Consider the following 16,857-nt stretch of genomic DNA (forward strand, 5'->3'; position numbering starts at 1 on the left):
CATTTCTCTCTCCTGCTTCAGCTTCCTAGCCACTAATTCCGACGCCGGGCACAACACCATCTCCTTTCAAAACCTAACTCGTATGAAATCTGTAACTAACAGATTTATTTTTGACTTTTGTTGATGAAGATATTAATAAATGAAGCCGACCACACCTAGCGCCGCCGGAATATTAATAAATGAATCCTGCAACTCGCTCGAGTCACCCCTCTTACCCGTTTGAATCGGTCCAACCCGCCGCCTCGCTACCTGAAACCATCCTGTGACGACCGTTCTTGCTGTGTGGAATTTAGGTTTTGTTAGCAATCTGTTAATCGGAGTGGCATTTGGTCTCGGTTGTTCATAAGAAACCCTAGGGGAATTGACCTTGATGAAATTAATGCCAACTAATGGATTAATCTCATGTTGGTTTATCTAGGGTTTAATGATTTGAAGTTGCAGGTGGGTGAAGGTCGGAAGGAAGAAGATGGAGATGAAATGGTTTGGGTAATTGGTAGGCATTATAATTATTTTCTCAGTTACTATTTATTATAAAAAAACATTCTTCTGTGAAATAAAAAGAAAATATAAAAGACCGTTCTACCCCTCATTTTAACGTTGAAAATAGACTGGGTTAATGATTTGGACGAAATTGGCAATAAGCGCGAAACCTCGATGGTCCGGTTACATAAAAAAAAATTGCACTAAAGTCGCATAATTGAACAAATCTCGAGGACAATTTTGACACTTTACTCTTTCTTTTATCATGAAAATATTAACACCAAGCTTATGTTTAAAAACTAAAAGGCGTTAGAAATTGCTTGAAGTGTCTAAACTAAGCTAAATCAACCGATTCAGTTTATGGTTACCTGTTGGAACCAATCGGGTAAACTAGACCGATCGAAATATTATAAAACATTATATTTGCTAATTTATACACCTTCAAAAATAAATAACTTTTCACACATTACAATTAAAGTAAAGTGTCATTTTCGTCCTTCTGGTTTGGTAAATAATGAGAATTTAGTCCAAAAAGTTTATTTTCTGCATATGGACCCTCCACGTTTCTCAATTTTTGCCAATTACATCCAAATCACTAACCTCGTTAAATTTAATCGTTAAGTCAGGGGTAGACATGTCTTTTCACTATTTCTTTATTATATGAGTAAAGTGCCAAAATCGTCCCAGAGGTTTGGTCATATTTGCGAATTTCGTCCATAAATATTTTTTTTCGCAAGTAGACCCTCGATTTTTCCAACCGTTGCCAATTTCGTCCAAATTGTTAACTCGGTCTAAATTCAATGTTAACTTATGGGTGTTACCCTCCTTAGACCCTACCATAGCTTTGCTATTGGTGGGATTACTGATGATGATGATGATGATGATGATGATGATGAAACCTAAATTCATAGAATATCGTTTTTGTTAGGTTTTTACATAATTTCAATATTATATTAACTTATTAATTTTATTTTTATACAAATACAATGAATTGTGGTTATGTTAGTGTTTAATGTTGGTTAGTACATAACTAAAGTGTTTATTATGGTTTATATTAAAAAAAATAAAGCTATACAAAAAGTTTGAAAAACAATACAGTTATAGCATTTATTATTAAATTATGTTATAGAAATGCATTAAGATTCACACCTTAATTATAATGTAACTTAATAGAAATATTTATTATTTTTAATTTTATTTTTCTTATTATTTTTAACATAATCATGTTCCTCATTACATTTCAAGGATATTCAATTTCTATATTAATTGTAAAAAAATAGTTAATTAGATTAAAAGTCATTTACCATGCTTTCATAAAATCCGAAATCTTTGCTTCTTCTTCCTTTTTTTTTCTCTATAAGTTGTTAATATATTTATACACACACACACACACACACACACATATATATATATATATATCGATTAATTAAGTATTTCAACAACTTTTCATAATATTAACTAATAAAACAGGATTATTATTTAAAATTTAAGCGTTCCTTATCCAATACTTTGAATATTGTAGATAAGAATCACCACATTCACTTTTTATAACTTTAAATCTTCTAATCTTCTCCTAACTCAGAATAATCACTGTTTATTTGAACAATGGCTTTAAGGTTAGTATGTCTTTGTCATTTTCTTATGAATTACATTCATATGAAATGAAACAAATCATTTTGTTATATTTTAATTTTTGATTTTGTATGTTGCTTGATTATATAACTTTTAATTGTAAAATATAAAATCAATTAAAAATTTATCATATACAGAATATTAATGACAACAAATTTATCATGATAAATCAATATCATATTTTAATATGATTTTTGGGATAATCATGTTTTTTGGATAAGCATGAACAGATGATCTCAAATGATATCATATTAATTGTTTAAAAGGTATGATATTTGTAAGGCCCCGTTCCCGGTGGCCTTACATTCGGTGTTGGATTTACTCATAAACATAGTTCTAAATCAGAGTTAATTAAAACTTTCGCGGAATAATTAAAACTTCATGCATTACATTACCATAACATCAAATCTTGTCTTAACAAAAGTTAACTTGTCTTAAAACATAACATAATAATTCAAAACATTTCTTCCCAATATGTCAGTCTTCCAGTCCCTGCCATGTGCCATCCTCAAGCCAGCTCCTTTAATCTATTTACCTGCGTGCATACTAAAAGTCAGCTACACTGAGTGAGTTCTAGTTAATCAACTAGCATACATTACATTCATATTCTTACCCATACGCGTCTAAAGATACGTATTCATACCTTACCTACTATTCTTCTTTCATACATATTTTATATGCATACATACGTACTTACATACTTTCTTTCATAAAACTCTATGGTATACCATAAGCTATTCTATCTTAGACATCACAGATATTGGAAGGGTCTGGTCCCTAACATCACAGATATTATAAGGGTCTGGTCTCTAACATCACAGATATTATAAGGGTCTGGTCCCTACTGTCTTGAATAACCTTACCACCATACTTGTCTTATGTATATAATATATATACATGATCATACATATAATCATCATATAATAATAGATTCAATACATAGTTATACACGTATCATGCACTTACCATTCAAGTAAATGTATTAACTATCACATGGAGTATGCACACAGCCCCGAAAACATAACAGATGGGGGGGGGCTAGAACTCACCTGGAGTCGGTTTTTCTCCGAGTTAATGGTAACGCCCTTCCTTAGCTAGGCACGGCTAACTGTTTAACAAGTATAGTATTAATTACTACTTTTATGTGTGAGTCTTACTTCCTAAGTTAGAAACTAAGCTAACTTAGCCAATGGTGCTACTATTTCAGTCGCATCGCATATATGAAACCAATCGCATCGCATGAGGAAACAATTCGCATCGCATGGATGCAAAACGAATCGAATCGCGTGGAACCATTCGCATGGAATCCATTCGCATCGCATGAAAACATTTCGTATCGCATGAAAACAATTTCGCATCGCATGACAACAATTTCGCATCGCATGAAAACATTTCGCATCGCATGACCATGCGATGCGATTTACGGAAAACAATTCGCATCGCATGGCTATGCGATGCGATTCTATATTGTGCGATCAGAATCTATTTTTCTTCGTTTTTACCATTTTAAAGCCATATTCTTCCGAGGTCCTTCCTTAAGACCCGAGTTTACTTTCCCCTCAAATTTCGTGCAAAACCGACTTTGTTTACCCATCCTTTTAACGAACCGTAAGCTACTCGTTTTACCCGAACCGAACCAACTAACCGATTTACTAAAAGTTCATTACTTTATCTCTTATCATGGCCCGATCCATCATCCTACCAAGTTTCATGCAAATCCGTACACGAAAAGTAAACATCTTTAATAAAAACGCACATTTGAGGTTTATGTTCGAAATCACTCGAATAGACCAAAACCATATCAAACGAACTTGGAATTGAGTGATTCAAGCGGCCACACGACCGGATCGCCGAGCTCTACCAGCGCCGCCTACTGCCGCCGCTGGAATCCGCCGCCACCGTCGCCGGAAAACCCAAACAGTTGCCGGAAAACTTCATTTCGCACTGTTACGGGTTTGCTGATAAAAACCATGCTTCCCGACCTCTGATCGAAGATCTGTTCGGTGAAAATATTCGTTTATATCTTATGAACAGTTAGTTAAAATTTGAGACCGATCCGACGGCTACATCTCGGGGAATCGCCGGATCTTTGTGGGTTGCTCTCTCAAAAACGGGATTTTGGTGAAGAATGAGGTTGGAGGTGATGAGGTAGTAAAATAAGATGATGACTCTATTTATAGGAAGTGGGTAGGGTTCCATGTTTAACTTTTGAACTAATAACACTTTATCCCCTCGTACTTTAGATAACTACGTGTAACCTTTGTAATCCATTTAACCTCGATCCTTTTAAATATCTCAGGAAACTTGGAATGTTACAATATTTTATGTGTATGAATATTTTTTTTTGTTACTTTCATGGATATATTTATTATTATTTAGGGTTGGTATGTACTTGAAAGAACCTTATTTGTCCACGGACAACTATACATGGCTACATCAAGAGTTGCAAGCAAACCTATATGTTACCTTATTAAGAGTTACAAGTAGACATGGGCTAAAGATTTTGATTTTTGACAAATAATGCATACTGACCAATACAACAACAAATTAGTGTACAAGGAAGTTTTTTTTTTACTTTTTTGTAACATATTAGTGTAACCTCGGTTATGTAATTTTACAATTTTAATGTAAATTGTAATTGTATTAACAATATATGATCATTTTGTTGACTGAATTTCATTTAATGGCTAGAGTTTAAAATTTCATCAATTACCCGTGTAATATACGGGACTCAACCTAATAATCTATATAAATGAAATTTTTAAAAGTTCTTTACATTCTCTCAAGCCACCAGATTGCTTTATTTGTAAATGGAGGCTTCTCATGCATGGGTATAGGTCTCACCAAACCCAGATAGCCCTTAAACGGGTTATAACATCTCATTAAATTAAAAATTAATTTTACCAAATATTTGATGTGAAAATTCTATAAAATAAGGATATACTAAAAATTAATATATGATTTTAAAAAAAATATATTATTTATAATTAAGAAACAATTTTATAATAAAAAATAAGCGAGCCCTGTGTCTCGCCAAACCCAGATAACTTTTAAACCGGGTTATAATATCTCATTTGTTTGTGAAACTTTTTCATCATCAAACCCTAAATATATTATTAACTTCCTTACAATAAATAAAATTAAAATCCAAAAAAATATATAAATATTAGAAACGAATAATGCAAAACAACCCAAGTAATATACGGGATAATAAGAAACAATTACATATTAAAAAAAAGCGTGTCATAAGTCACCAAATCCAGATAACTTTTAAACGGGTTATAAGAGCATTCCCAACCCATTCCCTACCCTATATATCGCATAATTACACTACAAATTACTGTTTTTCTCTCTCTTGTTTAATTAAATAATACCTTTTATACTTTTATCATTATCTTTTCTCTTTCCTCCACTCGCATCCACTTTTCAAAAATATTAAAAAATTATAGGGTATGATAGTGAATCCTCAAATTTAACCTTCCCATATAATATTTTCTATCCCCTCTACTTACAACCACTCATAACCATACCATATAATTTATAAATCCTCCTCACATATTTTAAGGGAATGGGCTGAGAATGCTCTAACATATCATTTATTTATGAAAACCCTTTCATAATCAAACCTTAAGTATATTATTAACTTTCTTACAATAAAAAAAATTAAAATAAAAAACATAAATATTGAAAAAAGAAAAAAATGTAAAACAACCCCGTAATACGGGGGATAAAACCTAGTTGTTAATAAAAAGCAATTAGTATAATTTACAATAATCAATTAGTTGATTAAATTATATCATTTGTTGTGTTTTTTTTTAGATTACACGAGTTTTATAAAAAAACTGTAACGCCCGTAAATTCTCGTTAAAAAGGACTTACGCCTTGTAAGATTGTATTCAACCGAAACCTGTTATGACGTCTTCGGGGACCCCCTAGTCATTCCCATAAGTTGAAATACTTAACTTTCATATAAGTGTCGCAACTCTCAATTTAGAAGGGCCAGAACGTAACAATTTTTATTATAATAAAAAAAAAAAGAAATCCTAACCCATTCCCTTTGTGCGATCGGCACACCCCCACCCCCTTCTCTTCTTGTTTTGGCGTGCAACCAGCCATCACCCGACCTCCAAAAGTCCAATTCCAGGTCGGTACTAAATGTCTACAACTCTTTTTAACCATGAAACCCTTTATTGAACACGTTAGGGTTGAGTTTTGGTTATAATGATTTCTGACAGATTCGTACTTGTTTATTGTTCGGTCTGTAACTCGATGAAAATATAGTGTTTTTGATCGATTCTTGTTTTTTATGATGTTCTACTTTGAGTCTAGTTTCCAGAAAGGTATAATATTTAATTTTTGGACGAGATTTGAATACTTTTTATGATTTTATAAGATCGAGTGTCAAATCTGATGCTGGATGACGGATTCTGGTCTGTCTTTCCGACATCATAACTCTTTTTCGACAAGTCCAAATTGGTTGGTTCCACTTTTGGAAGTTAATATTTTGAGTTAGGAACCAAACCCAATTGGAATCGTTTAATTTGGCTGGGTAATGATTTTTAAAAAAATAAAACCATTTTGTTGCGCACTGAAATAGCTGCACATACCTTTCTGTGTTGGATGAATTTTTATGATTTTTGTGTCCACTAGAAAAATGTAATAAAAATAATTTTATAAACCTAAGATATTTGTTAAATTCTGGTAAAAATTTAATAATTTAATTCAAAGGTTATCCTATGTAATTAAATGCATCTTCGCATGCTAAAATCTGCCCGTTTTACTTGTTATTGATCGATAAGTTCGTTTTAGGCTTAACCAGTGGACGTTCAATTGTGTTCTTGTCGGGGCTGTTTTAAGTGAGTTTTTGCACCACAATCTTCCTAGGTATGTCCCATATAACACACTTTAAAATCATGCCTTTTGGTATTCGTTTGATTGGTCAACTAGTTGTTGTTTGAAAGATAGTTTTCGGTTGGCTAGAATGGTAGATTGTTGCGTTTAACGCGAGGGATGAAGTAAGTGATGACCAATTCAGTTCGATAGCTTCGGTTTAATATACGGGCTGTTGGAAAATGATTTTTATAAGTATTGGGGCTGAATTGGTTGTTGGTTACTCAAACGGGTCGGCACAACGCGCATTTGCGTTTATTGAATAGTTAGTGCGTTGTACTTGCGAGTTACCGACCCATTTGACTCGTGTAGTGTCGTGTGGACTTGTTGCCTGTGAAATTATCATATTGGGTCCACATGGGGCTGAGTTGGATGTTAAGTGCTTAAACAACTCTTAAACGCGCATATTGGTGTCACCTAGTGCTTCCGGGGGTAATTTGGGAATTCTTTATTCCCGGGAGTATCTAAGGGTCGTGTTGGTAAACTTATGGCCCCGGGGGCTGTTATGATTGAGTTTGATGAGGTCGAGACTTTAGGTAACTCGAACCATGTTATAACGTATTGTAGGATAAACGAGCCCTTTCAATTTCATTAGTGATGTTTGTATGTAAACCGATAGGCGTTTGAGTTTTGGGGATACTTAGGGGTCCTCTAGCTCGTGGTGAATTCGTGCCTTGTGTCAGGTGAGTTCATGATGCCCCTTTTACTCTTTTTACGTTTTGGGCTAGCATGCACACCATATTACAATTTTATCCGACTATACTCGTTTAAACTAATTGGATGGTTTTATATGGCCTTACTTGTGTTTGTGGGTTCATGAAAATATGTGTGAATTATACTCTATGCCCTGGAATATTCGAGGCTCGTTTATGGTTATATATTTTATAAGTTTATAGACGTTACTTATGGTCTAGACTCAAGGATGTAGGCTTACTCGTATTGTAGTATGTCATGAGATGATATTTATGAATGGGTATGTCGGTGTTACTTTATGACCCTAGGCTTACTTTCATGATGGTATGTTTGGGATGATATATATACGCGTGTTTATGCATGCGTTATTTTATGGCCAATAATTGGCAATGTTAATTAGTAGTTATCGACTAAGGATGTTGTATATGCCTACTTTGTGTTTGCATACAGATGGATGGTGATCTTGGCCGGGCCAAACTATACTACTCAGATTCTTAAATCCTGTGGAGGGCCCTGGAAAGCCCGTGAGGGAGGGGGCTCGTGTGGCATGATCATCATTGGATGATACGTGTTTGGGTTGTACGTGTGCTCGACCATGATGTTATTACTTGGATGAGATGTTACGTGTTTGGGTTGTACGTGTGTTCGACCCTGATGTTATTACGTGGATGATATCTATAGGGATATAATTATATGGATGTTTATATATATATATGTATATATAAGTATGATTACTTATTATTGATGATGGCCCAACTTTTGTATCCCGTTTTATTTTAAAACTCTTGGAATGATTATGATTATTATTATTTTAGATGTCAATTATTAAAACTTGAACTCACTCAGCTCAAGCGGACTTTGTGTGCATGTTAGTGTGAGTTTCATGTTAGGAGGAGGATGCATTACCGCTTGGACGTGCACGAAGCTACTTGTACGGTGAAAGACATACTTAGTCGGAAGTTTTAATAATGAACATTTTTATTTCAAAGTTTTGTTAAATACATTGAAATTTGATTTTGGGCATAATTCCTGGGTCTTGGGAACTTGTTTTTAATAATTATGATTTTCCGCTGAATCATACCCTGAATTGGTTATTTTAATGGAATGAACTGTTTTTGACTTTTCGCTGTTTAGTACTTTGAAACGATTTTAATAAGATGAATTGGTTTGGTTTTAAATTTTTGTGAATTTTGGATATGATTGCAAACTGTAGGATTCCCGGGATCCGGGGCTTACAAAAGCGTAACATATAAATAAAACATATATATATTGTCAATAGAACTTATTTTGTTTATTTTGTTAACATTTAAAATATGAAACCAAAATCATTGGGATTTTTTAAATTTTAATTTTTATGATATACATGAGCTTTAAAACTAATTTAAGATTCTTTACTTAAAATATTTTTAATAAATTATATTATTTAATAAAATAAATAGTAAATTTTAAAATTTTTTGAGAGTGAATATAATGATCACACATAAGAAAAGAAAATGTGATAGTAGTTTCTTTATTAAAATTTAAGACGATATTGAAGATTTTAATTTCAAAATAATAAACGTCAGCACATTAGTTCAAATGTAAACAAATAGCGTTACGACAAATCTTATCTTAGTATAATATTAAAACAAAATTATATGAACATATGACACCATTGTAGCATGTTTACATAGGATGTCACATAGACTCTTAACAATTTTAACAATTATTTAATTAAATAATTTAAATTAGAATTAAACTTAAAGTTTCATTAATTTGTATTAATTGCAATATTACATTTTAAAGGTACTATAATTAAATAATTGACAATATTTTAAATTTGTAGATGTGATTATCTTTTCAGTTATTTCAAACTTCTAAAACTTTGTAAATTACATATGTTTTAATATGCTTATTTGCTTAATATTTACGTAAAATCATATGTTTACATAAATTCATAATTTTATATTTCTTCAAATAAAAAATCATATATGTTCTATCCGTGTGATATACGGGCAACTAACCTAGTATAGTATATTATAAAATACATGGTGTTGCTCTAATTTTGTATACAAGATCAAGTTAAATATAAATTAATATTTATCTTAATAATTTCCCAATATAAACATATCCTCTAATGTCATTTCCACTTTATTAGAGCGGTAAGATAGTTTAGGTGTGAATTTGATAATCAAAGGCTCAATTATAAGAATATACAATTTTTAGCTGTTGAAAAAAAAACATATCTTCTAATAAAATACCATCACTAGCTTATTTATAATCCCCTAATGCTCGTTATAATTTACAACAATATTGTATGAGTAGGGGATGAGCAAATAACATCGGCAATGAACCAGGTATTTTCAGTATAAATTGAGAACCCATATTTTTGAGATTTAGGGGTCGGTACAATACCGATACTTTTTCCCCATTTTTTGTATCCGGCATCGTAATATCTAAAATATTTTCGATACTGGTACCAGTGGTAATGAAAATACCTATACCAATATTGAAAGAATTTATTATCAAAACGACAAGCATTCAAACCCGGTGGAAAAAAATGGACATTAAATGCGTGTGTTGGCAATACTATAAATTGAGAATCATCCCTGCACATTCTCTCACCCTCGCTCACATCCTTCCTGCAATACCAACTTTTCAACTTTTCATCTTCCTTAAAGATAAAAAAGGTACCTTTTCACTACAAACCCTAGCCCTAACATACACATATGTTTCTTTTCACCTGTTGAATGATTTCTTGTTTCACTGTTTATCATACTTTGATACTTTGAACTGATTATGAGGGTGAGTTTATGCTAATATTGTTTTGTCTGTACTCAAAATATTCATGTTTAGATTGTTGCTACTTAGAACTGATTTTTTATTTTATTTTATTTTGTTATGAGGTTGAGTTTATGCTAATAATGTCTTGTCTGTGCTCCAAATATTCATATTTAGCTTGTTGCTTATTTGAACTGATTATTATTATTATTATTATTATTATTATTTATTTATTTATTTATTTTTTGTTATGAGGGTGAGTTTATCAGTTTATGCTAATATTGTTTTGTGTGTGCTCAAAATATATGTTCACATAACTAGTTGAAGTACTAATCTTGTGGTTAGGGGGTTTGGGATTGCTTATTTTATGCAACTTATGACTTATTAACTTTTGATAAAGTTAAAAGGTGTTTGGGAATGTGGGTTATTATGAGGGGATAAGTTAATAAGTTGCAATATTCCATTTTATGATTTTAAAGTTTTGGATTTATGTATATTTTTTTTGTTGAAAAGCTTTGGATTTATGTTTAGTAATTTTGAATTGGACCTTTACTTCATATTGTCATATTAAATTGCAGCTTTTGAAATTAAAAGAGATGGTATGATGAGGGTGGCATCAAGATAGAGTGGGATGATAATGGATTCTAGATGTGATACTGATACAAAGAGAATGAGTGCGGAAAACGATTGACTAAGCAGTTTGCCTGATAATCTTATCCATAAAATCCTAGCTTTTGTTAGCATGAAACATGTTGTTGAAACTAGTGTATTGTCATCCAGATGGAGGTTTATGTGGACTTCAATGCCTTATCTCAATTTCTCAAGTGAGGATTTCGGTTCGTTGCCCCAATTTTCCAAAGCTGTTGCACATGTTTTGTCACGCCGCGATGATCAAATAGAAGTGGAATCTCTAGTGCTTAGTCTTAATGGGAAGGTTAGTCGGGAATTTGCGAAAAGAGTTCTGAACTATGCATTCTCCCACAATGTTCAACGTATGACTATTCGATGCCTGATTGAAGAGAAGATTGAAATCCCTCTTTCTCTCTTTCGTTCTCGGTCTCTAAAACATCTCACTTTAATTGGTTCCATTGATCGTTCTGTTGCATCAACAACTTGGGAGCTCCCGGTCTTAACAACTTTGCATCTCGGTTATGTGACATTGCATTGTGGTAATGATGAGGATGAGGATGATGATGATAACAATAACATCATCGCCAAGTGCCCAAACTTGAATACTCTTACCTTAGATGGCTGCACGATAATGGGGTCGAATGGCTTAAGTATTTGTCATCCTCGACTTTCTAATCTGGTGCTTGAAAACGGAGACTGGGCGTGGGATTCGGTTCATGTGGTTGCACCTCATCTCAAGAATCTCACTATCGTAAATTGTGATTGGGTGCATCTTTCTGCACCTGAGCTTACCTCCTTTATATATAGAAGAGGTTATTCTTTGGAGTTCTCTACTGACAATTTACCTTCTTTGGAGGAGGTAGATCTTTGCATACGCAATCCTCGCGAGACGGAAGCTCATACCATAATTGGTCTATTTCAGAAGTTTCATGGAGTTAAATGTCTTACCATTAACTTGGAAACTCTAGAGGTATGTATTTAGTTTAGTTCTTTATTTGAAACTATTTTATCTAACAATCTGATGCTAAAAAACTAAATATACAATCATGTCTTATACTTACTAAACACAGTTGACCAAGAAAATATGTTGCTTATATTTATGTATATATGTCTCTGCTTATTGTAATGATGTTTTATTGTAATAGTTGTCTTAAATTTCTGCAGGTTGTCTCTTCCTCAGTGGACCTAATCTCGAATCAAACTTCTCCGTTTGCTAATTTGAGGAAATTAAATATTTATCCGGTGAACATACAAGCAGAAGCGAACGCAGTTGTGTTTAATGAAGTCAAAAACTATTTGCTAGGTCGTTCTCCAAGAGCATCATTCACATTGGTTACTCGTGAGGTATTTACAATATTATTATCCGCCATGCATCATACTGTTGCTTTAGGTTATAAAGAAAGTTATGGCAAACAATTGGCATCGTAATTACTAATTAGAATCTCTTGCTAGATTTGATTTTCATCTCACCTGGCTAACCTTGAGCTGATTTTATTTATTTATTTATTTTTTAACATTTCTTACCAAATTGAGAAGCTTTATATGGTGTATGTTCTCTAAATGTTGAACATTACTGATTCTTTTACGTTTTGTAAGTTTTTGTACGGGATAAAGGGAATTACAATATAGTCTTAAAGCATATGTAAGTAAATTATAAGCGCTTAGCTAGATTGTTAAAGTTGCATTTAGTGTTTTTATTAGAGGGTGAGGCCTATTGACCATGTGTTGTCTTGTGCTTCGTTCTTTTCGCCTTTTTGACATAAGTTGGTTAAGAGCTCAGACTGTAAGGTATGCCAGGACATCGTTAGTAAGTCTTTGGTGGACTTCATAAATGTGACTGATCCACCAAAGTCACAGCGAACAACCGAATATATAACCATTCCTAGCATATCTGCACTTTTATAATTGCTGGAATGAGCTCCGAACATGTAAAAATTAAAGGTTGTCTTGAAGTTTCAAACGTTCTTCAGTGAATTATAAACCTTCTGATGATGCACCGTTGGTTTTGTCAATAGCGGTATCCGTGAGTTGTAGGCTGCTTTGTTAGGCATACAGAGTGAATGTCATGTATATTAGTATGGTACTCTAAATCTGGAATAAATTGTTAAAAGTGATGGTTTTTATTAATGATGCTATGATATCATGTGAACATTGCAGGAGATTAAAGCCAATGACATTACGTTGGCACAACATCTTATGGCAGAACTGCGGGTGATGCTAGAGCGGGATGAAGCTAACATCAACTGGGATTATACGAAGCGAGGGAAAGCGCTAGTCGAGAATTACTGGGAAGATCTTGAAATGCATTGTCGGCATGAGAAAACAAAGATTTGCGACATCATTTCAAAGTTGCAGCGCATTGAAAATTTACTGCCAAAGCTGCCAGCATCAAACAGGGCTAAAACGCAATCAGTTTTTGATAGTTTGTGCGCGGATGCCAAGTTTGTGATGAAGAAAATAGATCTTACGAACACACATGGGAGCCTGTTAAGTGTCTGCTCTGATGAACTTGCTAAAACATTGCAGTGGTCTTCTTCTAAGCAAGTTTAAGTTGTCGATTTCCCATGGCTTGCAAGTGTTGAAACTATTGTCCTTTTGTTTTGATTTCAGTTTCCCACATTGCAAGTTGGAATGGTAAATTTATAAATGTCTTAACTTTTGAACTTGACCGTTAAATGGTATGGTTTTTTGAGATGTGGTTGGGAGAACCCTTTTTAGCTTGAAAAGTAATGAAATAGTCATTTTGCATGTTTCTAAAAGCTTATGTTTTTTAATCAAATCCTTTAGGATCAAGAAAAATTAAAATTTTCAATTTAATTGGTTTAAAAGAGGGTCGTGGTTTTATTTGAATAAAACAAAACTTAAAAAGAATAGTTATAGTTTTAGTCCTGTAGGTTTCAATTTGCAAAAACACGAAGGCTACTCATAAATTCTTGTATGTTAATATGTTGTAAAACGTTTCGTCTTTTCGCTAATAGACGCTAGATTTGCGTTGAAGAAAGTGGAGAAAAATCGAGCCCGGATTTAAAGAATTTCAAATTTACTTTTCAAAATCTTCCTTCCACAAATACTTTTCCCACAGTCCATCACTTTCATCAATAAGTTCTTTTAAGACTCGTAACTTTGAACTACTTTTAAAATCATCAAGTAGTTCTAACAAAAGCGAGCTAGGAATTAGTTTCATCGAAACCACATAACACCCATGTAGATCTCAAAATTTGAACTTTATGATTTCTAGTTTGATGATGATTTTGATACCCAAATTGAACCATAATAATAATAATAACAATAATAATAAATAAATAAAAAATACTAGTAGCTAATGCACGTACATAGGTGCTAGATAAATGACATGTAGGTTGACGGTATGTCGAGCATTGATAATGTTAAAAGTTTGTATAGTTGAGGGTGGCCAACCATTAACATAACATCTATAAATTTACTGGATCAGTTGGATGATGAATAATGTGTGAAACCAGGTTTAAGTTATTTTAAAAAAAAGATAAAATGAGAAAGAAGAGAAGGATTTGTAGAATAAAAAAAACCTTTCAGAAAAATAAAAATAATATTAATAAAAAATCATAACTCAAAATTTAATAAAAGAACAAAAAAGTAAAAACACAAAAATGTTTCCGTCGTCTTCCTCGTTCTTAAAAAAATGTTGAGCGAAAAATATCATTGTGTCTTTTTTATCATTGTTTTTGTGTTTATTTTTGTCATTCTTTATTCCTTGACGTGTCTTTTTTTCTTGATATTGCGTTATATTACTTAACATTGTGTTATATTTTGCGATCTATCGTGTCTTTTTTTCAATGTTGTAAAAGTAGGTTTACAAGGCCGAGTGCTCCCCGAGTACTTGCTACAAGGTACATCGCCGATGGGAGTTTCTTTAACTCAACCTAGTTACTAAGAATCGATCAAAGATGGTCAACCTCAGCCAGAATCACATTTAGTTGGTGGACTTGAGTCGATTTTGACTTAAAAAATAAGACATAATTCTTATCTATGTAATATTGGAGAACAAATATCATTTTTTAATTATTGATTAGTAATAGTTAGAATAATTTATTCTGTATGTCTTCTATTTATATTGATATTTACATATTTTGTTATAAATATTAGTAAAATAATGATATTTGACAAATATATAATATCCAAAAATTAATTATCTTTATATTACCATGTCCGAGTATTCTTCGAGTACTCCGAGTACACCCAACTCCCCAGTCAACCGCCTAGGGTCCGCCTAACAATTTTTGCAACCTTGCTTTTTTTTAGTTGTAATTGTGTCTTTTGTTCATTTTCGTTGTTGTGTCTTTTTTCGACATTGTGTCTTTTTCGGCGTTTTCTTTTGAACGAGAATGACGGGAGGAACATTTTAGTTTTTTAAAATTTTTTCGTTTTCTATTTATATTTTGAATTATAATTTTTTGAATTTTTGAAAGGTTTTTGTGTGGTAAAAATCATTCCCACACCTCTCATTTTTGTATCCCTTTCTATTTTAACTTTTCTCTACAACAATATCAATTCTATTATGGTATTAAAGCATATTTTCTTTAATTTAATAAAATACTCTCTAATTTTCGTTGCTACCCTAACCCTGCTTCAATTGACATTCTTCCCATTGTCATTATGTTCTTCTTTGATACAACGATCATCCTTAACCTTAATCGATAATTCCTAACCCCATTCATTACCACCTGATGCGAAACTGGCGTTGGACGTGCAACCGACACCCGACGAGAAAACCAGTGCCAGACATGTAATCGACACATGACAAGAAACCGGTGCCGGACGCGTTATTGGCGCAACTATCTTCGAACGATAAAATATGTAAAAAAATCATTTCGTAAGAAAAAAAGGTTAAAATAGTCTTTACAAAGAAAAAAGTTAAAATAGTCTTTCAATAAGTAAATTATAAAGAAATAGATAAATACGCAGTACCGGGTTAAGCTTTAACAGGAAGTAAGGCTTGTGTAGAAAAAATAAGAAGGATTTTAATCCATTTATTTTGGACATGGATTGTTGATATTAGTTTAGTATGAAAAAGTGTGAAATAAGAGGAAGAACATAAAAAGAATAACACATTTGTTGACTATTTCTTCAATGCAAGACTCATGTTAATTCTTTAATTATTTTAAAACATCCACAAACTTTTTATATGACATTTTTTTTAAATCACCATCATAACGAGCGTTTTTTTATCTTTAATATGAGTACTATATTGATATATAAAATTTAAATAAAAATTAGTGGTTTTTATAAATTATGTTTTACCAAAATTGTATTATACATTTGTGTTTTACACTTTTACATTGTGCTTTTTTCCGGTGTTTAAAATGTTGGAAAACACAATTGATGGAGATGGTTACCGTTTTCCGACGATGGAGATGGCAACCATTTTTCTGACAACTGTTTTTCGGGCTACCGTTTTCTGGCAACCGTTTCCGGTGAACTTTCCTAGTGACTTTTCCGGTGAACTTTTACTTGCGAGGTGGTGGTTGTGGTGAATGGTGAAATGGTGATCATTGTAGGAGGTTGGCGAAGATGTATGTGGTTTTTTAAGATGTAAGTGGTAGACTAGAATGTCCTAAATATGTCATCCTGGTCTTCTTAAGAATATGAAATTTATTATTTGAAGTTAATCTATAGTTTTAGAAAGTGAAAATATATAATTGAATCTTTGACTTGATGAAATATATAATTAGTGTTCTCAACAAATGAAAAGATGTAACTAAAATTTTTTCTAATCTTTAAAGGAAGGACATATTT

At 32.6% G+C, this 16,857-nt stretch overlaps 1 protein-coding gene across 1 annotated transcript; it reads left to right on the forward strand.

Moving 5' to 3' along the window:
* Nucleotides 1–11,151: 11,151 nt before the first annotated feature.
* On the forward strand, nt 11,152–13,635 carry LOC143584758 (FBD-associated F-box protein At2g26860-like; the record flags this gene model as incomplete). The annotated part of the gene is made up of 3 exons (XM_077066731.1): nt 11,152–12,055; nt 12,250–12,429; nt 13,243–13,635. Coding segments are annotated over 3 exons (1,477 nt in total), but the record flags the coding sequence as incomplete, so codon positions are not given.
* Between the last annotated feature and the right edge of the window lie 3,222 nt (nt 13,636–16,857).

This window comes from Bidens hawaiensis, unplaced genomic scaffold (genome assembly GCF_021521415.1).
Source record: "Bidens hawaiensis isolate Kalapana, Puna unplaced genomic scaffold, B.hawaiensis_p1.1 tig00033274_1, whole genome shotgun sequence".
Taxonomy (NCBI): domain Eukaryota; kingdom Viridiplantae; phylum Streptophyta; class Magnoliopsida; order Asterales; family Asteraceae; genus Bidens; species Bidens hawaiensis.